Source organism: Pleurodeles waltl, chromosome 5, assembly GCF_031143425.1.
Source record: "Pleurodeles waltl isolate 20211129_DDA chromosome 5, aPleWal1.hap1.20221129, whole genome shotgun sequence".
Lineage (NCBI taxonomy): Eukaryota > Metazoa > Chordata > Amphibia > Caudata > Salamandridae > Pleurodeles > Pleurodeles waltl.
In genome coordinates, this window is record NC_090444.1 from 1,471,729,991 (window position 1) to 1,471,754,858 (window position 24,868).

At 44.4% G+C, this 24,868-nt stretch overlaps 1 protein-coding gene across 1 annotated transcript in view; it reads left to right on the forward strand.

Annotated features, from left to right (window-relative positions):
- The window catches only part of LGSN (lengsin, lens protein with glutamine synthetase domain), a 217,141-nt gene that overhangs the window by 76,637 nt on the left and 115,636 nt on the right, over positions 1-24,868 (forward strand). The window contains exon 2 of the mRNA XM_069235746.1: positions 10,974-11,859. Within this exon, the coding sequence (XP_069091847.1) occupies positions 10,974-11,859 (886 nt within the window). The remainder of the gene's footprint in view (positions 1-10,973; positions 11,860-24,868) is intronic.

A 24,868-nucleotide genomic window follows, 5' to 3' on the forward strand; every position in this document is an offset into this window, starting at 1 on the left:
GCATTTCTTGTCGCGGGCGCTAGGCCTACCCACACAAGTGAGGTATCAATTTTATCGGGAGACTTAGGGGAACGCTGGGTGGAAGGAAATTTGTGGCTCCTTTCAGATTCCAGAACTTTCTGTCACCAAAATGTGAGGAAAATGTGTTTTTGTAGCCAAATTTTGAGGTTTGCAAAGGATTCTGGGTAACAGAACCTGGTCAGAGCCCCACAAGTCACCCCATCTTGGATTCCCCTAGGTCTCTAGTTTTAAAAAATGCACAGGTTTGGTAGGTCTCCCTAGGTGCCGGCTGAGCTAGAGGTCAAAATCTACAGGTAGGCACTTTGCAAAAAACACTGCTGTTTTCTGTCAAAAAATGGGATGTGTCCACGTTGTGTTTTGGGGCATTTCCTGTCGCGGGCGCTAGGCCTACCCTCACAAGTGAGGTATCACTTTTATCGGGAGACTTGGGGGAATGCTGGGTGGAAGGAAATTTGTGGCTCCTCTCAGATTCCAGAACTTTCTGTCACCCAAATGTGAGGAAAATGTGTTTTTTTAGCCAAATTTTGAGGTTTGCAAAGGTTTCTGGGTAACAGAACCTGGTCAGAGCCCCACAAGTCACCCCATCTTGGATTCCCCTAGGTCTCTAGTTTTCAAAAATGCCAAGGTTTGCTAGGTTTCCCTAGGTGGTGGCTGAGCTAGAGGTCAAAATCTACAGCTAGGCACTTTGCAAAAAACACGTCATATTTCAATGTAAAAATGTGATGTGTCCATGTTGCGTTTCCTGTCGCGAGCATTAGGCCTACCCACGCAAGTGAGGTACCATTTTTATCGGGAAACTTGGGGGAACACAGAATAGCAAAACAAGTGTTATTGCCCCTTGTCTTTCTCTACATTTTTTCCTTCCAAATGTAAGACAATGTTTAAAAAGACGTCTATTTGAGAAATGGCCTGTAATTCACATGCTAGTATGGGCACCCCGGAATTCAGAGATATGCAAATAACCACTGCTTCTCATCACCTCATGTTATGCCCATTTTGGAAATACAAAGGTTTTCTTGATACCTATTTTTCACTCTTTATATTTCAGCAAATGAATTGCTGTATGCCCGGTATAGAATGAAAACCCATTACAGGGTGCACCTCATTTTTTGGCTCTGGGTACCTAGGGATCTTGATGAACCTACAAGCCCTATATATCCTCGGAACCGGAAGAGTCCAGCACTCGTAACGGTATATTGCTTTAAAAGATCTGACATTGCAGGAAAAAGTTACAGAGTAAAACGTTGAGAAAAATTGCTGTTTTTTTCAGCTCACTTTCAATATTTTTTTATTTCAGCTGTTATTTTCTGTAGGAAAACCTTGTAGGATCTACACAAATGACCCCTTGCTGAATTCAGAATTTTGTCTACTTTTTAGAAATGTTTAGCTTTCCGGGATCTAGCATTGGTTTCACACCCATTCCTGTCACTAACTGGAAGGAGGCTGAAAGCACCAAAAATAGTAAAAATGGGGTATGTCCCAGTAAAATACCAAAATTGTGTTGAAAAATGTGGTTTTCTGATTCAAGTCTGCCCGTTCCTGAAAGGTGGGAAGATGGTGATTTTAGCACCAGAAACCTTTGTTGATGCCATTTTCAGGGAAAAAACCACAAGCCTTCTTCGGCAGCCCTTTTTTCCCATTTTTTTGAAGAAACCGAAATTTTCACTGTATTTTGGCTAATTTCTTGGTCTCCTCCAGGGGAAACCAGAAACTCTGGGTACCATTAGAATCCCTAGGATGTTGGAAAAAAGGACGCAAATTTGGCGTGGATAGCTTATGTGGACAAAAAGTTATGAAGGCCTAAGCGCGAACTACCCCAAATAGCCAAAAAAGGGCTCAGCACTTGGGGGGGAAACGGCCCAGCAGCTAAGAGGTTAACCTTTTTGCTGTGTTTGCAAGCATTAGACTGTAGACAATGATAAACCCATTCCACACCACCCTGCTGCTGGTCGTGATTTCCAAAATTACTGTGGAATAAATAATCTTTCAAAGAGGTGCCCCTCCTGTATGTCTCTATTGGCTGGCTGGGAACCCTGTCTTCCTTAGCATTGTCAGCTTGCACAATATGCCACATTTTCTTTAGGATACCACAGATCTGTTTTCCAGTGATCATTGTACTCTCGCAAATCTGATTTTCTATGGGCTCCCTTTGTTCTCTGTCAAGAGTTCTTGTTGTGGCGTTATTCTTACCATTGCACTGGCACTTGAACTGATTGTGACTATCATCTGAATCTATTCAGCACATCTGCTTCTGCTGATGTATAATCCACTTCTCTTGTGCAGTTGCATTTTTATACATAGTAGTATCATTTTTGACTTGCCTATATCTTTAGCACCGATGGACAAAAATGTTTCAAGAAGAGTGTGCCAGTGATTCTTGTTGCACACTGAATGTTTCGGGGTGATCTATCAAATGGGGGCAGAGAAAAAGGGGAGCAAAAAAACGTTAGTTTCCCATGTTACTTCCCATAGGAGTTTTGAAAACAACTGCAGCCCGAACCACTGGATAGAATTACACCAAATTTGGCAGAAAGGTAGCTTTCGGTACATTAATTATGCCTTTTTGATGACTTTGTGAATACTAAGAGTTTGTGCAGAAAGCTGCAGAGCTCTGATTGGCTGGCAACACTTAAAACCAGGAAGTGTTGACAGCCATCTTGGGACTTGACTTCAGCCAAGTCCCAGATAAAAAGTGAAAAAAAAGAAAAGGGGCCAGGGTAGGGACACCCTGACCACTTAGCTCCTGCACTGCCAAGACAAAAAACCACTTTTGAAAAATAAAATTTGCAGAGAATTTGTGACAGTGCTCCAAATAACAGCAACAAAAAGTGCAGTTGTTTTTATGAAGCCCCTGGGTGGTTGAGGTCCCGGGGGCATATTTAAATAAAGGAGGAGGGCGCCCAGTGCCCCTCTCCTAGGGCACTTTTATGCCCTGGGGACCACCACCTCCCAGGGGCTTTAATCAAAATGAATGTAGGGGGGGCCAGTGGCCCCCCTGAGCCCCAGGGACAGCCACCTCCCTGGGGCTTCCATTAAAATTAATGCAGGGGCAACACAGCCCCTCCACATCCCTTGGGACCACCAACTACCTGGGGCTTAGATCAAAATGAATGCAGGGGACTGCATGGCCCACCTGTAGCCCCAGTGACTGCCACCTCCCCAGAGCAAAGTGTCAATTGTGTGCAAGGGGCATGAGCCCCCCCATAGTCCCAGGGACGGCCACCTCCCAGTGGCAGAATTTAAAGAAGGAATGGGGTCAATCATGGACCCTCGACCACGGGAACCCCACCTTCCCAGGGCTACTTCTCATTGGAGGGGGCCACGTGGCTCCCCTCACAGAACCAATAATGGCCCGAGGACCACCACCCCCCCAGGTCCGACTACTGCTATGTCCTGGGGTCTCCATGCATTTTCTGTAGACTTCTTTGAACCAAACACTGCTAAAAATGCAGAAAGAAATTGCACCAAATTTGGTAGGTTTCTAGATCTTGGTTCAGAAAGTATGATTTGTTTGATTTAATGTAAATTCATTCAATAGTTATGGATAAATTATGGATAAAAAATATTTGTCTACCTAGATGGTTGGGTTCGAGAGACTCTCACCAGAGTCCTTTGAAACCAATCTTAAAAAATAGAGAATTCTCATTGGCCCAGGGAGCTTTTTTTCACTTGGGCCAACTTTCTCCTACAGGATTCAGGCTCCTACAGGAGCCAGTGCTCCAATTAACTGCCAGCAACATTAGAAAAAGTACAGGACTCTGGGACTGAGTGCCCTGACTAAAAAAAAGTAATGCTGCAATCTGTGGGAGTCCGGTGAGACTACTGCTGGATTACAGCAAATGAAAAATGTTAATGGTGGCCGGGGGCTACCATGTATAGGAAAGGGGAGATTGGCATGCTGCCCCCTCCCTGAGCCTCTTCGAGGCCCCATGAATTTGTCCCCTGGGGCACAGCACAATGTGAAAGAGGAGTTGGCCCTCCTCAGACTGATTAATAATAAAGGTTGGGAATGTGCCCCTCTCTTCCTGAGCATGTAACGGTCTCGGGACCCCACCCCCTGTTTTGACATACAATTATAGGAAAAGGGGGTGCATGCCCCCCTCCCAGTGCCACTAAAGGCCCCTTGAGCCCTATCTCCCAGGAATGGCTCTTCTGTGGTATCCCAGGGAGCTCCCACCAAAATATAAATTCACTTTCTGCAGGAGTGCAGGCAGGGAAACTTGTGTGCTTCCTCCTTTTAAGAGTTTTCAAAATGCATCCACTGGGTGGGAGCAGACTTGTGTTTCCCTGTGCACATTCTTCACATTATATCTTATGGGATTTATATTTTATATATCACCAAAACCAGAAGAACAGTCACCCAAGCCCCCGTAAGCAGCAAACTGGACTACAGCAATGCCCTCTACGCAGGAACCACGGCCAAACTCCAGAAGAGGTTGCAACGCATCCAGAACGCCTCTGCACGCCTCATCCTGGATAGCCCCCACCACTGCCACATCACAGACCACCTGAAAAACCTGCACTGGCTCCGAGTCAACAAGAGAATCACCTTCAAATTCCTCACCCACGCTCACAAAGCACTGCACAACACCGGACCAGAATACCTCAACAGACGACTCTCCTTCTACACCCCGACCCGTCATCTCCGCTCTGCCGACCTCGCCCACGCAACTGTCCCACGCATCCGCAGAACTACAACTGGCGGTAGATCATTCTCGCACCTCGCCACCAAAACGTGGAACACTCTTCCCACCCACCTGTGCCAGACCAAAGACCTCCTTACCTTTAGGAAACTTCTCAAGACCTGGCTGTTCGGGCCGTAGCAGCACCACCCCCCACCTTCTCCCCCGTCCCCTCCTCAGCGCCTTGAGACCCTCACGGGTGAGTAGTGCGCTTTACAAATCCCTGATTGAGTGATATTTTGGAAGACAGGATAGCTGTCATGATTGTGACGGAATAACCCCTTTGTCAAATTCTAAATCAGGCCCATAGTGTGTTTTGGGTGTCCAGGGTAGGCACTGGGGGACCCACCTGAGACCCTGAGGGATGGGGTCCTGGGGCTGTAAAGGCTCAGGGAAGGGAGCCCCAAGCCCTCTTCACCATAATTAAAATAAAGGCCCGAGATGGGGATCCTAGGGCCCCAAAGTTGCTCAGTGTGGGGGCTAAGCACCCCTCCCCTTAATTTAAAAGAAACACTTCAGGGGTGGGGCCTGTGCACTGTCTCCCCACTACTTTTTTTTAAAAGGTTGTCCCGGGAGGGCACTGGGATACCAAAGTGCCCTATTAAATGAGCAACAGGATCCCCTCATTTATTTTTCACTGCTCTTTCTATGAGCTCCTCAGAATGCTCTTGCTGGTTTTTTTGTGTATTCATTTTTTTAAGCTTAGAGGTGCTTTGCAACTTTTATGAATTCTAAAACAGTGCTGCAGCATTCAGAGAAGCCTCCAGGTAGGCTATTATTTTAAAGAGAGCTCTTCAAGCACCTTTTGTAAAGATTGAAAAGCCTGCATGGCTATTGAGTGAACGCTCATTTCCTTGATCTTCTGAACTCTTCCTTTTTCAGTAAAGTTGATGAGAAATTCCTTTGTTATAGCCTCTTCATGCTTTCAGGCACTATAGAAACGAGTTCCGCTGCCTCTCTGAGTATTCTTGTGTAAAGCAAGTTCAATGTCTATCCTTAAGGCAGTTCAACAGCTCCTCCTGGCACAGCAATACCTTAACCCAAATACTCAGATTTCTGGGAAGCAAGTCCTCAGAACATCAGCAGCTTTATTTAGTAGCCTGAAACCTCCTTAGCAATAGGCGTCAGTCACGGAACTATGTTCCACAGTTCTGGAAACAGGTTGATGAAGAAACAGAGATTTCAGCAAAAGTTGGAACAATGTCAGGTAAAAATACGTGATTAAAGAAAAGCAGGGTATAGGAACTCGTGGTGAAGATGAAGGAAATGGGATGGCATGTTTATGATGTAGTAATCAGAGGGTGGTGACCAGTCTGTTAAGAGATGCACTCAAGTGACATTGAGAAGACGACAACAAAATTGTGGGCTTTTTTGAAGGAGTTGGTGTGTAGGGATTGGGTATCGGTCACATTGTGAGGGAAGATTGAGGCTAGAAGTTCCTGTGCCTTTACATTTGTGATGCGAGTCAGGAATGGATTGTTGGAAAAGTGCATGCTGAGAATAAGAGACAATTATATTTTCTTATGGCACTGGGTGTTTGGTTGGATAGCACATTGTCATTGTAAAAGAGTTTGGGTACATCTATGCATGTGGGCAGTATCTGAATTTTAGTCTGATTAATTAAAAAGAAAGGAAAGGAAAAATCAAGGTGTACCTGAATCCTTTGTTCTCTTTTTTTGAAAACTGATGCAATGAAATCTCTAACAGATCTTACAACTGCTCCCCTTTCAAAGCGCCTGAGCTTTGGCTCTGCTCCCTCACGTTGTACCTCTGCCGGATATGCCGTTTGACTAGTTCTGCTGTTATCTAAGCTTAGGTTCTTGCTGATGAGTCACACAGTTGTGCCTCTCACTGGTTCCAAACCCTATTCACCACTGTTGATTCCGTCACACAGTATGACCGTCTTTCCGCCTATAGAGCCTAAATATCTTTCCACTGCAGTATAATGTCCACAAAAAAGGCTTACATGTTAGCTCTATATTTAGTGGTCCATCCTGGGATCCGAAAGTTCCTTCTGCCCAAGAGACTTTGGGACAATGAGGCTGGAAATATAAGGTAACAGATGGATCTGAAAGTTGATGCTATCTGAAAAATCTCATTTGTGCTTGTGGTGTTTGTGCAGAGGAGTGAGGCTTTTGGAGGAAGCCTCAAGAACCCTCACTGGAAATACTCCTTGTTACTCCCTTTAGTGTACACAGGCGTCATTTTGCTCTTTAGTCCCTTCATACTCCTATTGCAACATCTCTTGTTCCTATCACATTGGCAGAATCTGGACAAAAAAACGAACCCTTCAATAATACTGGCTGAGGCAAGAGATCAAGGCCCTGATTTATTTCGAAGTTGTGCAGCGCGGTGCTGCGCCAAAAATAGCAGAGACGCGCGGTGTCACTTTTAAAAAGCAAGGATGGGCCATATTTAAAGGAATACAGCGCACCCCTGCATTTCCCCCTGCTAATTTAGGCTGCCTGCGCAAATGCAAGCATCATAGTGCAAGGACATCTACACCCACCCCACCCCTAAGAAGTACCCCACAAACCCTGCCCAAGCCCCACTTACTTCACCGCATCCTCTCCCGATCCACTGCTCTCTGCGCTTTCTCTGCCTTAACCACATATATGCGTGGTTTGGCACATGCGTGGTTAGGGCAGAGAAAAGGGTAGTCGTTGTTCGGCAAGCGTTGTTCCTCTTGCGTGCTTACGGCCTACTTGGATCCGGCTGCGTTCTAAAACCAATTTCCCTCCTGTTAATTGAGACCTTCCAGCTCTTGGTTCAATGCGCGTATAGAAACTAAAGCACACACTCAGCTGTCATGAAAAATTAACGTTTTCTTTATGTTCAATGCAGAGTTTAGCAGGACAAAGTGCATTTTTAATCTTAAACTGACGAAAACACTTTTAAAAGGCAAAAGAGCAAATAGCATTGTGCGCTGTTGCCAAAAAGTCAGGTTGCAAAGAGAATTTGTGCCCTTCATACTTAAAATAATCCTTTTCCTCATCAGTTTTAGTGCCAAGTCCCCGTTTTGTTAATCCAACAACCTGGTAATAGTCAGATTTAGAGATTGGCCTTGAAAGCGCTGCAGTGTGCTTACTCCACCACGGACAAAATAGTGAGTTTGTTTTTGTGCCTTACCCTAGATGTTACTAGCTCTTACATGAAAAGTTCTAGCTCTTACATCGCCAGGCGTTAATTCTTAGCTCCTACGACCTAATTCAACTTTTCTATCTGCAACAATTTCTCATTTTACAATTTATTGTCAAGGTATACATCGAAGATCCGTCGTATGGCCCTATAAATTCTGACTGCATATTTGTCTGTTCTGCTTTTCATTAGATTCAGACACTGACACAGAGAGTTGATTTTGGCATGGATTGAAGCTAAACTGGATGTCATTTACCTGAGTATGGCTTTCATTTCAGGATCTGGAGCATCAGCCATTTAGAAGCAATACACTTGTTTTGCTTAGGATCACCTGTCCCCATCTTTTTAATAACTATTGTCAAGCAAAGTAGGAAACATTAACAGTCTGATTGTAATTATGGTTACTTGACTATATAAGAAATTACTTTGCTCAGCCCACAGTAGCACTCAATTGGCAGAGCCTACAAACAGATATTATATTTGCGGAGTACTGAAGTTTGCTTTTCTGTCAATATACCAATTTTCAGTCAAACTCTGAGGTCACTATGTTCCACTTTGCGTCTTAGCTGCAACCTCACAAGATTGTCTGCCCCAGCGTTATGTGTTACTGCAATGCAGGTGGGCCCCAGTTACTGATATTTGGTTGTGCCACTCCAAGATAGCCACCAGTGTTCCCAATATTGGGACAGCTCTACAACTGGACAGTTGCAAGCCAGAACCTAACACTGACAGTAAACACACCGCCCTGATTAGGACAGGGAGGAGCTGTATGACAGGCCACACCAATGTACCTCCAGGGAACAACAGTCTGAATTAATAGCTACCAAATGAGGAGGCTCAGCGATTGTGCATAGCTGTCAGCCACTGGGGAAGCAACAAGGACTTGCTCTCCACATTATGTAGATCTGAGCCAGTCCAGGGTATTGGCACCAGGCTGGAAGCCCAGCCTCAACTAGCAGACAAAATGATCCAGCAATCAAGAAAGACCACATCATCGCTCCTAGGCACCAAGAACCCAAACAGACAGGCCACATCAACAAGCCACAGTGAGCGAGGCGGCAGTTCTTAAAGTCCAGCCACCATTACAGACCGTAGGCCATTCTCCAGGACCTGATTAATTCTACAAGGACTATACCAAATGTGTGTAGCTAGAATAAATACAAGCAATATGTGTTAAAATTGGAATTGCAGTTTGCAGATCAAAGTAAAACTCCCCAAAGTAATAAATCTGACACAAAGATTCCTAGACCTGAGATTTACTGTGTTGTAAAGTGTTGGGAGGTCACTTTCAAGAGGAAGGAAGGTCCTAAACCACCATGGTAGTGGCTTGCTTCATCATTGGGTCTCTCCTGGCACCGGTCAATTACATCCAGGGTAGAGCTGCAACCGTGAATTGGGAGCTTTGGACATGTTTTCAATATTGGCTGGAAAAACAGGGTACCTATTTAATGTAACACGTCCCTGGTGGTGTGTGGGCTTAAAGTGCAGACTGTGTGAAAAGATGTTTAAAACTACCTTGCCAGTGGAGGATAAGTAAAACTTTATTCAATTACCCCGTTGGTAGAAATGAAAAGGGGGTCAATTCGACCCATTATCACAGGTCAATATGTTTTTGCCCTAGTTTACCCTATGAGGAGGTATATGGGCTTTTATCAGTAGTGGGATAGTCCCTCTCTGCCTGACATTTAGCTACAGTCTGTCAGCTGTAGTATGACTTCGGTCTGGCTTGGTGTGTCAAATAATTATTTTGATATTACTTCAAAATGAGGAAGAATTGCCTCAACTTGCTGGTGGGGGGAAGAATCAAGACTATGCTAGCGCCACTCGGTCCCAGCCCAAGTGCATCCATTCAAAGTACAATATGTATTCTTATGAGGTGAGGCTTCAACCCAGAACCTTATATCATCTCAGTAACTTGTGATGGATAAGTACCACACCACCACTTCTGCCACAAGGTCTCTTCTTCAATAGCATTTCGAAGGCCGGTGAAAGCAAGGAATGCAGTGCGATGGCAGCGTCACATCACGGTTACCGCTAGAATAGCACAGTCCTCTTCTGTTAATATGTTGTGCATTTCTAGTGACCATTTTACTGCTGAGTGGGATTCTTAAGATTCGGGTTGAAGAACGATGCCCAAGAATTTGGTTCTGATTGAAGGCCTGAGCTTGGTGTTAGGTTACTGAATATTGATGGACTGCACATTGGCGGACTCCTTTGTGGTTATTAGCTTGATTTAGGAGCCCGTGAGGATGCCACTGGGAAAGGTGCAGCCTTTAAGACAATCAGCTGTCCCTTTTAAGACAATCAGTTGGGCCATTTCTCCTGACGATTTCTGCCCCCCTGTCAATCTGAAAAGAGATTTTCTCTTGTCCCGGGTTCTCAGTGTCTTTGTGCCAGTTTCCTAGGTCCCCACTAAGCACTGCCTGTAATATTCACAACCCCAATATTGTTGGTTCTCATGTTTCCCATCTGATAAGACTCTTTGTCCTCCATTTCATTGTCCCAGGATAATTTAGGTTAAGTATGTCTACATGATCATTTCTAGTCGGTCCTGGGACTCACAAAACTCATAAGCTAGACAACGACCACTTATAGCAGTGGTTGTAAATCATTCAGCACAACATCTGCAAAGGCAGAATTACATTTCAGCGCTGTCGCCTGAGCCATAGCTGAACCAGTGTAAATACTGTATCCCACGCCGCCTAGCCACAAAATACAGCTCCTCCCGTGGGAGCCGTGGAACTGCTACTGGACACAGCGCATGCTCAGATTCCTATCTTCGTCATTGTTCATGCCGGTTCTCCTGTCTAGAAAATATTTTCCATAGACTTCATATGTTTCGCCCCCATGTAGAGATGAATTTTCTGTTAAACAGAACTCCAGCATGATTTTATGTGAAAAGCATCACTTTGACATGGCATTGCATCTTTCTGCAGACTTTTGCTTTTTTGCTAATTGCCAAAATGTCATGATTTGCACAAAATAAACATTGATTTGTTCTATTCATTTTCACCTGAAAGGCAAATTCGATGGCATCGCACATAAAAACGTTGCTTTATATATTAACAGACCTTAGCTCAGCAATGTTCTTTAATGTAATAGTTAATACACTTCTTTCATTAATGATTACAGAAAACACCTGAGAGCACCTATGATGAAACAGACGGAGGCAGGATATCAGTAAGAAGAAGAACAGGAGTCAAAGTTACTGGAAACAACTTACCTTTGTTTGAATGGGAGCAAATTGGATGGAATAATCTGCCTAGCATATTAGACTGGTCTTCCCATCAAAGAACATATACTTCAGAAAGCAAAGAGGACGCTGCTCTTCAGAAAACACGTGTAACCCAGTACAGCTCTCATCAAGCGCAAAAAGGAAATTATTGCATAGTCGGAACCACCTGCCCAAACAAAGTTATGTCTCGGACCAGGGAGGAAATAGAAAGCGATAATGATAAACTCAGTGTAATTCAGGCACACAGCAAAGATGATGCATCATGGGAATTTGAAGGCATTGCTCATGGTTATTCTCACAAATATGAAAAAGACAGCAAAGACAACAATCAAACATTGCAAAGAGAAGCAAATGAAAATGTACAGCCCATTGGCCGTGGTATTTCAAAAGAAACGATAGCGGAGCTTAAAGATAATTTAAGAGAGAGTTCAATCATTACTAGTCAAAGCAGAGAAATCAACAGGCCCAGTGCGCCATCCACCGTCATACTGCTGCCAAAGACAAATGGAAAACAGATTAATAAAGCCTTTGGATCCTTCCAGACGTTTCGACCCCATCGTGAAGGAGAGCAGCAGAACATCCAGGCCACACAAGAGCAAGATGTACGGCATCAAAACAAGCCCATCCTCAGCCAAGTGTGTGCTGGATCTGAGCTGTTTCAAACCGCAGAGGGTACAGGCAATAAACCTTTGAGTGAGAAGCAACAAGCTCCCAGTGACAATACAGGTTCTGCAGCACATATGAAACATGGCTTTCCAACGACTCCACCCACAGGCCAACCTGGTAACTATTTAAAATTATAATTTCTTGTTAGGCTTTTTGAAGGATCATCCATGGTAGTATTAGAAAGTAGACAATAATGGTTATAATGCAAATTTCTAAGAAAAATATGAATGATGTACACTATATATACAATTTTACGTGTAGCTCCAAACCAATTATGATGAAACATTGTGCAGCAATTTACTGTATATTTATAGTGCAAAATAATGCATTTTTTTCACACTGTTAATACTTAGACAAATGCATACCTTGTTATTGTAGGAGGCTGGCCTGGTGTGTGGTGGGTACCTATGGTACTTAGACCTTATACCAGGTCCAGGTATCCCTTATTAGTGTAGTGTAGTCAGTGTCTAGAAGCCAGGCTCTCTAGAGGTAGCTGTGGATGAGCAGCAAAGGCTTATATAGGAGACATGCAAAGCTCTTGCAAAACCATTGTAGTCACACTTAGTACTTACACACATGAAAGAAAACACTCAGTGTTACATAAATAAAGGTACTTTATTTTGGTGACACAAATAGCAAAAATACCACAGAGGGTATACTCCCTTATGAGGTAAGTAATAAACAAATTGTATACACTAGTAGGTAGAAATAGGCATAAAAATAGTTAGAAAACAGTGCAATCAGTGAAAATCACAATAGAGAGAAATAGCCCTTGGGGGGGCACAAACCATATACTAAAAAAGTGGAATGTGAAAGTCAGACCCCCACCTAGGAAAGTGGAGTGTGTAGAGGGGAGCTGGGAGTACTAGGAAAGCCAAAAGAATAAGTACCACAACCCACCCCAGTGACCAGAAAAGCAGGAGGAAATCACTGTAAATTCCCCAGAACTTCCACTTAGAAGGAAAGAAGAAGAATGCAAAACCCAGAAGAGACTGCAAGACACCAAATGTAGATTCCTGGACAATAGGACCTGTGGAAGAAGGGGACCAAGTCCAAGGAGCACAGCAGAGTCCAGGAAGGTGAGGAGAAGGAGAGTCAGCACTGCACCCAAGAAGATGAAGTTGAGTTCCTGGAGGATGCAGGTGATGTCCCATGCCAGAAGGAGGATTGCAGTCGGGTTTGCGTCTTTGGATTCCGCCAACAAGCCTTGGCACACGTAAAACTCACAGTAGACCAAACGTGGAGCTGCCGGGGACCAGGAAGGACCAGGTGGACTCTACCCAGGAGGGAGAGTCAGAGGGAGCCCTTAGCAACACAGACAGCCCACAGAAACCCAGACAGCACCCACAGGAGTCCCACAGGACAGGGGACACAAAAGTCGCAGAAGAGGCCTATGCATCACTACAAAAAGGGCTCCCACGCTGCCGGAGAACCACTCAGGGAGCTGTGCATCGCAGGATGGAGTGCTGGGGGCTTGAGCTTCAGGATGCCTGAAGATCTCCTGGAAAAGATGCCAACAAGCCTTGGCAGCTCCAAAGGACTTGGTGCATCAGGGTACGGTCCTGCATGGGCAGGCAAGGGTTTACCTCCATCTAAGTTGGACAGCTGGAAGAGAGGACCGTCGGGACCACTTCAGTCTATGGTCTGTGATGCACAGTCCACACAGCTCAGCAGGAGAGGAGATCCACACAGCTGGTCATCGTTGCAGTTGGTGCCTTCAGAAGCAGGGGAGTGACTCCTTCACCCCAAGGGAGATTCCTTCTTCCTTCTGATGCAGGCTGAAGACGAGCTGTCCTCAGAGGATGCACGACTGGGGAAATGTTGCAGTTGCTGGAAGGAGCTGTGGATACAATGTTGCAGGAGGCGTCTTGCTTCTTTGTTGTACCTTGTGGGGTCCTGGAGCACCCAGATGCAGTTTCTTCAGTCAGAAATCAAAGTGGAGTTTGCAAAGGATCCTGATGGAGTCTTGTAATCCAAATCTGAGGACCCACCCAAGAGAGAGAACCTAAATAGCCCTGAAAGGGGGATTGGTCACCTATCTGGGGACCACCTATCAGGAGGGGGCTCTGACGTCACCTGCTGGCACTGGCCACTCAGATGCTCCCAGAGTTCCCTGCCAATCTTGAATCCAAGATGGCAAAACCCAGGGGCCCTCTGGAGGAGCTCTGAGCACCACCCCGGGGGAGTTGATGGACAGAGGAGTGGTCACTCACCTTTCTTTTGTCCAGTTTCACACCAGAGCAGGGACTGGATGTCCCTGAACTCAACAGGAGGGCAGAAACCTGTCTGGGAGGTGGCAGCAGCTTGGGCTGCATTGAAACCCTCAGAAGGCTGTAATGGCAATACTGGGGGTCCTCTAAGGAGCCCCCAGAGTGCATCTAATCATACAACCAATGCATGCAAAAGCAATGGGGTATGATTCCAACATGTTGATACCAAACATGCTGATGTTCAGAGTTACCATTATGTAGCGAGACATAGGGAGTGACCGATGTCCAGCACACGCGTAAAATGGCGTCCCCGCAATCACGAAGTCTGGGAAAATGGGCCTGGAGTTAATGGGAGCACCTCTGCTAGTGCAAGGATGCCCTCACACACAGGTACTTTGCACCCTGCTCTCTGGGCTAGAAGGCCTGCCATAGGTGTGACTTATAAGTGACCAGGTGTAGTGGAAAATGGCAATGAAAGGATGCTTGCACCTTTTCATGCAGGCTGCAATAGCAGTCCTGCATAACTCTTTGCTTGGGCTCCCTATGGGTGGCAAAATATATGCTGCAGCCCATAGGGATCCCCTGAAACCCCAATGCCCTGGGTACCTAGGTACCATATACCTGGGACTTATAATGGGGCACCACTGTGCCAATTGTGGATGAAATACAGAGTTTTGGGAGAGAGTGCATAATCACTGGGGTCCTGGTTAGCAGGATACCAGTGAACACAGTAAAACACACTGAAATCAGGGAGAAAAGGGGGTAACCATGCCAAGAAAAAGGGTACTTTCCTACAGTTATACATTATTTACTGGGTATAAGTAGTCCCAGTTGAAACTGACTGATAGATTATTTAGTCAGTCTCTACATATTATTTGAAAGAATGTATAACTTTGCAATGACTAAGGACTCGATTTAGAGTTTGGTGGATGGGATTACTCCATCACAAACCTGACAGATATCCTCTCCACCATATTAAGATTCGATTATAGCCTATTGAAAGAATAAGACAGTGGATGGTTATCCATGACATTCGTGATGGAGTAACCTGTCTGCCAAACTCTAAACCCTGAGCACTGTGTCGTTAATCCCCAAGTACTTAATTTATTCTCCACCTTATGTTATAGAATGTAAGCACCAAATAGAGCCCCCAGAACTGAGAAAACATTATATACATAAATGAGGATGTACTCAATAAACACACATTAACTGTCACATAGGTATCATTAGCACATTTAAGTTTGCTCAGGTAAAAGAAAATAATGGCATATGAATTTCCTCTTTTCAGCTCAACATCACACCACACATATTTGGTCAGCTAACATGTTTTGTCCATTGTAGAAATAGGACGTCTTCCAGACTGTGAACTAAAAGTAAATACATTCAATAATCCAGATCACAAAATTAGTTTTTATACAAAATAATACATTGGAATTAACATAAAATTAACTATGTAAAAATATAGGTTGAGGGTATCTACTATTGAGTAGAAAAGATTTGAAAACATTCCAGTTATCATACAAAATACCCTTCAATGTTCAAAATTCAAAATGCATGTGTAATGGTATACCAAGTGTAAGGGTAACATCACAAAAACACAAGGGTCAAAGATATGAAAAGATAAAAAATAGAAAAATTAAAAAAAGAGACAAAGGGAGAAATTAAAATATTCCAAGATGCTTGTGATTGTGGTTTATGAAATAAAAAGTTAGTTATTATTAGAATGTGCATGGCAAACAAAATATGTTAATTGAGATGTATAGTAAGCATGAGCAATGAAATTGATTTCATGTCAATGAAGCTGGTTCACCAAGATTTGTTGCACTCTAGAAATGAAATATATAGATCAATAGAATTATGAGCATCTGCTGATTAACTCAAAATAAAAAAGGTAGGAGGGAGAAAGTGTAGAATCCTTACATACACAAAATGAAAATTCTTCTGACATCATTGGTGTAGGGGAAGCATCTCATTAATTATTAGGTGGGGGAAGTGTCAGAAAACTTTAAGCTATTGTGATTTGCCTAAAATGAGATCGGATTCTATGAAAGAAAAACTGGTGGTAATTTCTTCTGAACATGACTCCTTCTACATTGTTTGATCATTAATCAAACTTAAATTCTTGACTGGAACCTAAATGACACTAATGTAAAATATTTCATTTATAGCATATATAACTTCTGTATCTTTCCCTAAACATTTCCCTGTGTAACTGTATTCTATTTGTTATACTTGAGATGAATATTACGTAGACATGTAATATGTTAACTTCACAGTTATGTTTCGTCAACCACTTCCCCATTTCAATTTGAGAGCAGATGTCATTAGTAGAAATAAAGATGTGGCCCTCAGTGAGGAGGAGAATTGCCTTCTTTGGATGTTTCACTGAAGACAGCATAGTGTAATCATAACAGTTCTTTAAATGAGTTACAAACTGATTGTACACATCAGTTGAAAACTCTGCAACATGAAAATGTTTTCATCATTAGATTGTATCACCTCTTATTGATTTTCTTCACAAAATTCTGAAAGTGCATTCTGAGCAATATTCCACGTTGCAAGATTGCTCATTTACTACTTGTTAATATGAAATTGCCAGATCGGGGATTTTTATTTCTCAAACGCCAGGTATAATTGTTGTTTCTGAAAACCCAATGAAGGTTTCTGATGAGAGAATAGGAATGCATAGGCATGAAGCCTCAAGCCCTCAGGCAGTGGAGATTAGGAGAAGCCGGAAGGGACTTCTCAGCCTCAGCTTGAAGATCTACTCCCTAAGATCTACCTTCTCTTGTCTAAGGAGCACAAGCTATCCTAATTCAACAAACACAGTTGTAATATTACTCTTTTTCTTACTCCTGAGAAACAATCAATCTTCACCAAACTCTGGGACTGGGCAAGCTCCTCAGTTTCATACGTTTTTACAATGGTTCATATATGGCTATGTCCTTGGTTTGCTACTCTGAACAGAATCTTGTAATTCCAACAGCTCTTCCCACAAGTTGTGCTTCCTGGCATCTTCCTCTCATCCAAGAGAGAACATCACTTCAATTTTATAATACATAACATATGCCTATTCACAAGCTAGCAGTAGACTTTTGGAAAAATACAGCACCTGCAGTGGGAAGAAAAATAACGTCTTGTGTAAAGCAACTGCATAAATGCGCAACCAGGCCTCAGCCTTACTTATAAAGTTGACATTCAAAATGGCATTAATATTTAAGCTAACTTAATTTATTACAATATGTTACCTTGAGTGTTTGTTATAAAAGGCTAAGTGTGATTACCTACTGCAACTTTTGCACTATGTGTGCACGTTATTTAGCGTTATAAATTGTACTTTATTTATAAATACTCTTAATTTGCAAAATTGAAGATTTCACTGTATCACAATCAACTACATTTCAAAATAGCATCCCTTTTCAGTCAGTTACATTGAAAAAGAGGTCCATCCATATATTCACATACAAATTCAAACTAATCTGTTGGTCTTGCATGAATTTGACATCTATCACTGACATTTTCATATCTTAAATGATTTTCTCCTGTTTCAAAGAAGGGCACATTTAAAGTAGGCTACCTGTAAGAACGCATTCCAAATCTCTGGAACACCTTGGCAGTATTTGAAATGTGTCTAGAGGAATGCATTTCCGTACAAATTAAACACATTTAGCCCCTCATTATGACAATGTCGGCAAATGCCGTCCACCACCCCGGCGACTGCCGCCAAAAGACCGTTGCAGTGGCTAGCATTCGTCTGCCATAATATGACCACAGCTGGATTTCCACCACAAGAAGGGTGGAAATTCAGCTGTGGCCATGCTGGCGGGCGGTGTTAAGGTGGCGCTGCTACCACCAGCAGCCAGTAGACAGCCGTCAGCTGTATTATGAAAAATAATATGGCCTGGCGGTGTTCTGCTGGTGGGCGTTCCTGGCGGTAGCAGCGGCCTGTCCCGTCCCCTGCCGGAAGACCCCCTGGATGCAGGTAAGTTGGGTTTCCGACAGGGGAGGGGACACACATGAACTCTGTTTGCCCATGACAAAAAAAATCGGCTTTAGGGATCCAGACATCAGTACACATGGGTACTCAGGATAGGGGGTCACATCCATTGCCATGAAGAGGACTTTTCCATCTTTAACCGCTTCTGTGCCGCGTGTGTAATGGTTACGTCCTGCGGCACAGTGCTCCTGTGGCGAGGATGTAACCATTACGTCCTCAGCCCGAAGCCCGGAGCCCGGAGCACGGAGGGAGCGCTAGCGCTCCCTCCGTGGGGTTCCCTCCCAACCCACAAAGGCAGGGATGGAAGGGGAAGCCCTTCCCCTTCCACCCGACAGCCTCCCCTCCCCCCGTGACGTCAGCGCGCGATTGTGCGCTGACCTCACAGAGGCCTCCTCCCATCCTTCCAGCGCGATCGGAAGAGAAATGCTCAGCATTTCTCTTCCGATCACGTGGAGGAGGCCTGAGAGGCTTCAAAGGGAAGGAAAGGAATTTCCTTCCCTTTAAAGTCTCTCTGAGCATTTTAGCAGCCGGATTGCGAAGCGATCTGTCTGCTAAAATGCCCACTAGGACAAGGGTCGCTCCCCAGGGGGGCATTTTTTTTAAGGCCTTTTCTGCTTGGGGCAGATCTGCCTATTATTAGGCCGATCTGCCCCCGGGGGGGCAGAAACCTCTAGGCGCCAGGGATCTTTTTTTTGTTTTTTTTGTTTTTTGTTTTTTTTTAGATGTGGGGAGCGACCCCTTAGGCAAGGGTCGCTCCCCTAGGGGGAAAATTATGTTTAGGCCATTTCTGCCCCCCTTGGGGGCAGATTGGCCTATTTTTATGAGGCCAATCTGCCCCCAAGGGGGACAGAAACCACTAGACACCAGGGAGGTTTTTTTTACGTGAATTTCACACAAGGGGAGTGACCCCTTAGGCAAGGGTCGCTCCCCTGGGGGCCAAATTTATTTTAGGCCATTTCTGCCCCCCTGGGGGGCAGATCAGCCTATTTTAATTAGGCCGAAACCACTAGGCATCGGGGATTTTTGTTGTTGTTGTGGTTTTACAGATGGGGAGCGACCTCTTAGGCAAGGGTCGCTCCCCTGGAGGGGCAAATTGTATATAGGCCATTTCTGCCCCCTTTGGGGGAAGATCGGCCGATTTTTACTACTCCAATCTACCCCAAAGGGATGCAGAAACCACTAGACACCAGGGAGTTTGTTTTTTTACGTGATTTTCACGCAAGGGGAGCGACCCCTTAGGCAAGGGTCTCTCCCCTGGGGGCAAATTTATTTTAGGCCATTTCTTCCCCCCTGGGGGGCAGATCAGCCTATTTTAATTGGGCAGATCTGCCCCCAAGGGGGACAGAAACCACTAGGCATCGGGGATTTTTGTTGTTGTTTTACAGATGGGGAGTGACCCCTTAGGCAAGGGTCGCTCCCCTGGAGGGGCAAATTGTATTTAGGCCATTTCTGTCCCCTTTGGGGGCAGATCAGCCGATTTTTGCTACGCCAATCTACCCCCAAGGGGGGCAGAAACCACTAGACACCAGGGATCTTTATTTTTTTGCGTCAATTTCACGCAAGGGGAGCGAACCCTTAGGCAAGGGTTGTTCCCCTGGGGGGGGAAATTTATTTTAGGCCATTTCTGCCCCCCTTGGGGGTAGATCAGCCTATTTTTATTAGGCCGATCTGCCCCCGGGGGGGGCAGAAACCACTTAGGCACCAGGGATTGGTGTGTGCCTATGTGTGTGTTTTACTTGGGGGGGCAGCCCCTTGGGCAAGGGTCGCTCCCCATGGGGGCACGTTACAGTTGGCCATATCTGCCCCCTTTGGGGGCAGATTGGCTTATTTTTGGAAGGCCCATCTGTCCCCAAGGAGGGCAGAAAGCCCACCAGAGACCAGGGAAGATTTTTTTTTCAAAATAAGAGGGTGGGGGTATGGCCATACCCCCACCCCAAATAAATGGAGACAAGTTGTTCTGCCCACCAGTGGGCAGATGGAGCAATTACCCCCGATCCACACCCTGGGGGGGGGGTGGCAGAAAGTCTACTAGATGCTAGGGAGTTAAAAAAAAAAAATTGTGGGGTGGTGGCTACCAACCAGTATGGGCCTGGTTATGCCCCCACCCCAACTGAAGGGGGTAACAGTCTTTCAGCTGTCCCCCGCACACTAAAACATCTTATCCCACGGCAAGCAAGAGGACATTTGATTATTTTGGGTTTTCGTTTCACATTTGGGCCATGAGAGCTTGGCTAACTCTCAAAATCATCCCACTCGGAATGGTGAGGGCTGCACTTTATGGACTTTGGGACGCTGCCATGTAGAAAAATCCACAAGACCCAGACACATCTGAAAACTAAACATCTGGGTGATTCCAGGGTGGTGTGTTTCACATGCACCCGCACCATTTTCTTACCCACAATGCCCTGCAAACCTCCAACTTTGCTGGAAATCGCACATTTTTTCCACATTTGTGTGATGGAACCTTCCGGAATCTGCAGGAATCCACAAAATTCCTACCACCCAGCATTGTCTCATCTATACTGATAAAAATTCTGCTGCACTTAGCCCACCTACACAAGTGAGGTACCATTTTTACCGGGAGACTTGGGGGAACGCTGGGTGGAAGGAAATATGTGGCTCCTCTCAGATTCCAGAACTTTCTGTCACCGAAATGTGAGGAAAAAGTGCTTTTTGGCCAAATTTCGAGGTTTGCAAAGGATTCTGGGTAACAGAACCTGGTCAGAGCCCCACAAGTCACCCCATCTTGGATTCCCCTAGGTGTCTAGTTTTAAAAAATGCACAGGTTTGGTAGGTTTTCCTAGGTGCCGGCTGAGCTAGAGGCCAAAATCCACAGCTAGGCACTTTGAAAGAAACAGGTCTGTTTTCTTTGGGAAAATGTGATGTGTCCATGTTGTGTTTTGGGGCATATCCTGTCGCGGACGCTAGGCCTACCCACACAAGTGAGGTACCATGTTTATAGGGAAACTTGGGGGAACGCTGGGTGGAAGGAAATTTATGGCTTCTCTCAGATTACAGAACTTTCTGTCACCAAAATGTGAGGAAAATGTGTTTTTTTGGCCACATTTTGAGGTTTGCAAAGTATTCTGGGTAACAGAACCTGGTCAGAGCCTCACAAGTCAACCCATCTTGGATTCCCCTAGGTGTCTAGTTTTTAAAAATGCACACGTTTGGTAGGTTTTCCTAGGTGCCGGCTGAGCTAGAGGCCAAAATCCACAGCTAGGCACTTTGCAAAAAACAGGTCTGTTTTCTTTGGGAAAATGTGATGTGTCCACGTTGTGTTTTGGGGCATATCCTGTCGCGGGCGCTAGGCCTACCCAGACAAGTGAGGAACCATTTTTATTGGGAGACTTGGGGGAACGCTGGGTGGAAGGAAATGTATGGCTCCTCTCAGATTCCAGAACTTTCTGTCAATTAAATGTGAGGAAAAAGTGTTTTTTTGCCCACATTTTGAGGTTTGCAAAGGATTCTGGGTAACAGAACCTGGTTAGAGCCCCACAAGTCACCCTATCTTGGATTCCCCTAGGTGTCTAGTTTTAAAAAATGCACAGGTTTGCTAGGTTTCTGCAGGAGCCGGCTTAGCTAGAGGCCAAAATCCACAGCTAGGCACTTTGTAAAAAACAGCTCTGTTTTCTTTCTGAAAATGTGATGTGTCCAGTTTTTGTTTCCTGTCGCGGGCGCTAGGCCTACCCACGCAAGACAGGTACCATTTTTATCGGGAGACTTGGGGGAACACAGAATAGTAAAACAGGTGTTATTGCCCCTTGTCTTTCTCTACAATATTTCCTTCCAAATGTAAGACAGTGTGTAAAAAAGATATCTATTTGAGAAATGCCCTGTAATTCACATGCTAGTATGGGGACCCCAGAATTCACAGATGTGAAAATAACCACTGCTTCTCAACACCTTATCTTGTGGCCATTTTGGAAATACAAAGGTTTTCTTGATACCTATTTTTCACTTTTTATATTTCAGCAAATGAGTTGCTGTATACCCGGTATAGAATAAAATCCCATTGCAAGGTGCAGCTCGTTTATTGGCTCTGGGTACCTAGGGTTCTTGATGAACCTACAAGCCTTATATAGCCCCGCAACCAGAAGAGTCCAGCTGACGTAACTGTATATTGCTTTAAAAAATCTGACATCGCAGGAAAAAGTTACAGAGTAAAACGTGGAGAAAAATTGCAGTTTTTTTCACTCAATTTCAATATTCTTTTATTTCAGCTGTTATTTTCTGTAGGAAACCCTTGTGGGATCTACAGAAATTGCCCCTTTCTGAACTCAGAATTTTGTCTACTTTTCAGAAATGTTTAGCTTTCTGGGATCCAGCATTGGTTTCACACCCATTTTGGTCACTAACTGGAAGGATGCTGAAAGCACAAAAAATAGTAAAATGGGGTATGTCCCAGTAAAATGCCAAAATTGTGTTGAAAAATGGGGTTTTGTGATTCAAGTCTGCCTGTTCCTGAAAGCTGGGAAGATGGTGATTTTAGCACCGCAAACCCTTTGTTGATGCCATTTTCAGGGGAAAAACACAAGCCTTCTTCTGCAGCCCTTTATTCAATTTGTTTAAAAAAAACAAATGTTTTGCTGTATTTTGGCTAATTTCCTGGTCTCCTTCAGGGGAACCCACGAAGTCTGGGTACCTCTAGAATCCCTAGGATGTTGGAAAAAAAGGACACAAATTTGGGGTGGGTAGCTTATGTGGAGAAAAAGTTATGAGTGCCTAAGCGTGAACTGCCCTAAATAACCAAAAAAAGGCTCGGCACAAGAGGGGAAAAGCCCTGGCTGCGAAGGGGTTAACAACAGCACTAACATAACTCCCAGTAAAAGTATACTAATTCCCTATAACATTTCTGTTTTAGATTGCTTTAACCTTAAGCAAAGAAATCCCTGCTTTATTTCTTTCACTGCTAGGCCACCCCTTCCCCCACCAGTGCTAAGCCTTTTTTTGGCTATTTGAGGTAGTTTGCGCCTTTGGGACCTATAACATTTTGTCCACATAAGGTATCCATGCCAAATTTGCATCCTTTTTTCCAACATCCTGGGGATTCTAAAGGGACCCAGAGTTTGTTGATTCCCTTAGAGGGGACTGAGATATTAGTCAGAATATAGCAATTTTTGTTTTTTTTTGGTAAAATGGGAAAAAAAGTGCTGCATAAGAAAGCGTCTGCTTTTACCCTGCAAATGGCATCAATGAAGGGTTCAAGGTTCTAAAGTCACTATCTTAACAGTTTTCAGGAACAGGCAGACTTGAATCAGAAGAAAATACATTTTCAACACAGTTTACTAAGGCATAGCCCATTTTTCCTATTTTTTGTCTTTCAACCTCCTTCCGGTCAGTGGTAGAAATGGGTGTGAAACCAATCTTTGATCCCAGAAAGCTATACATTTCTGAAAAGTAGGCAACATTTTGTATTCAGCAAGGGGCCATTTCTGTAGATTTTTCAAGGTGTTCCTAAAGAAAGTAACAGTTGAAATACAAAAATATTGAAATTGAGTTAAAAAAACAGCCATTTGTGTCTACGTTTTCATCTGTGAATTCTTCTAACTATGGCAGATTTTTTAAAGCAATATACCATTATGTTTTCTGGACCCTTCTGGTTGCGGATATATATAGGGGTTGTAGGTTCAACCTTAGGTACTTAGAGCCAATAACTGAGCTGCACTTTGCAATGGTTTTTCATTGTGTGCTAGGTATACAGTAATTCATTTGGTAAAATACAAGGAGTGAAAAATAGGTATCAAGGAAATCTATATATTTCTGAAATGGGCACAACATATGGAAGTTAGAAGCAATGCTTATTTGCACATCTCTGAATTTGGGGATACCCATACTAGCATGTGAATTAGAGGGCATTTCTCAAAATGACTTCTTTCTCACACACTGTCTTACATTTGGAAGGTGCAAATGCAGAGGAAGAATATTGGTAATAACGCTTGTTCTACTATTCTGTATTGCTCTATGTCTCCCAATAGAAATGGTACCTCACTTGTATCGGTAGGCCTCATGCCCATGGCAGGAAAAGGCCCAAAATGCAATATGGGCAAAGCATGTATTTCCACTAAAATCTGACCCTGTTTTTGCAATGTGCCTAGCTGTAGATTTTGGATTCTAGCTTAGCCCGCACTTAGGAAAACCTAGCAAACCTGTACATTTTCTAAATCTAAACACCTAGGGAAATCCAGAATGGGGTGACTTGTGTGGCTCTCGTCAGGCTCTGTTACCCAGAATCCCTTGCAAACCTCAAAATGTGTCTAAAAACACATTTGTTCAAATTTCTGTGATGGAAAGTTCTGGAATCTTTGAGGAGCCACAAGCTTCCTTACACCCAGCATTCCCCCAGGTCTCCTCATAAAAATGCTATCTCACTTGTGTGAGTAGGCGAAGTGCCCGTGACAGGAAAGGGCCCAAATCATATTGTTGACACATCAAAATTATCTATCACAAAATGACCTGTTTCTGCAAGCGGCACCTGTGTTTTTGTTCCCCCGGCTCGGCGGCCATCTAGAGAAGCCTACCAAACCCAGACATTTCTGAAAACTAGACACCTGGTTGAATCTAGTGAGGTGTGGCATGTGTGGACCTCCAATATTTTGTTACCCAGAAATCCCTGGCATCTAGTGGGCTGGCTGCACCTCTGGGGCAGATCAGAGGTAATTACCCCATCTGCCCCCAGGGGGGCATAAAGACTTTGTTCCCATTTATTTGGGGTGTCGGAATGGCCATGTCCCCACCTCTCTTTTTTTAAGAAAAATCTTACCTGGCATCTAGTGGGATTTCTGGCCCCCCTGGATGGGCAGATTGGGGGTAATAATCCCCATCTACCCTTCGGGGGAGGCAGAAAGACTGTGACCATTTTTTTGGAGGGGAATTGCCATGTCTATTCTGGGCTGCCCCCACCCCTAAACTAACAAAT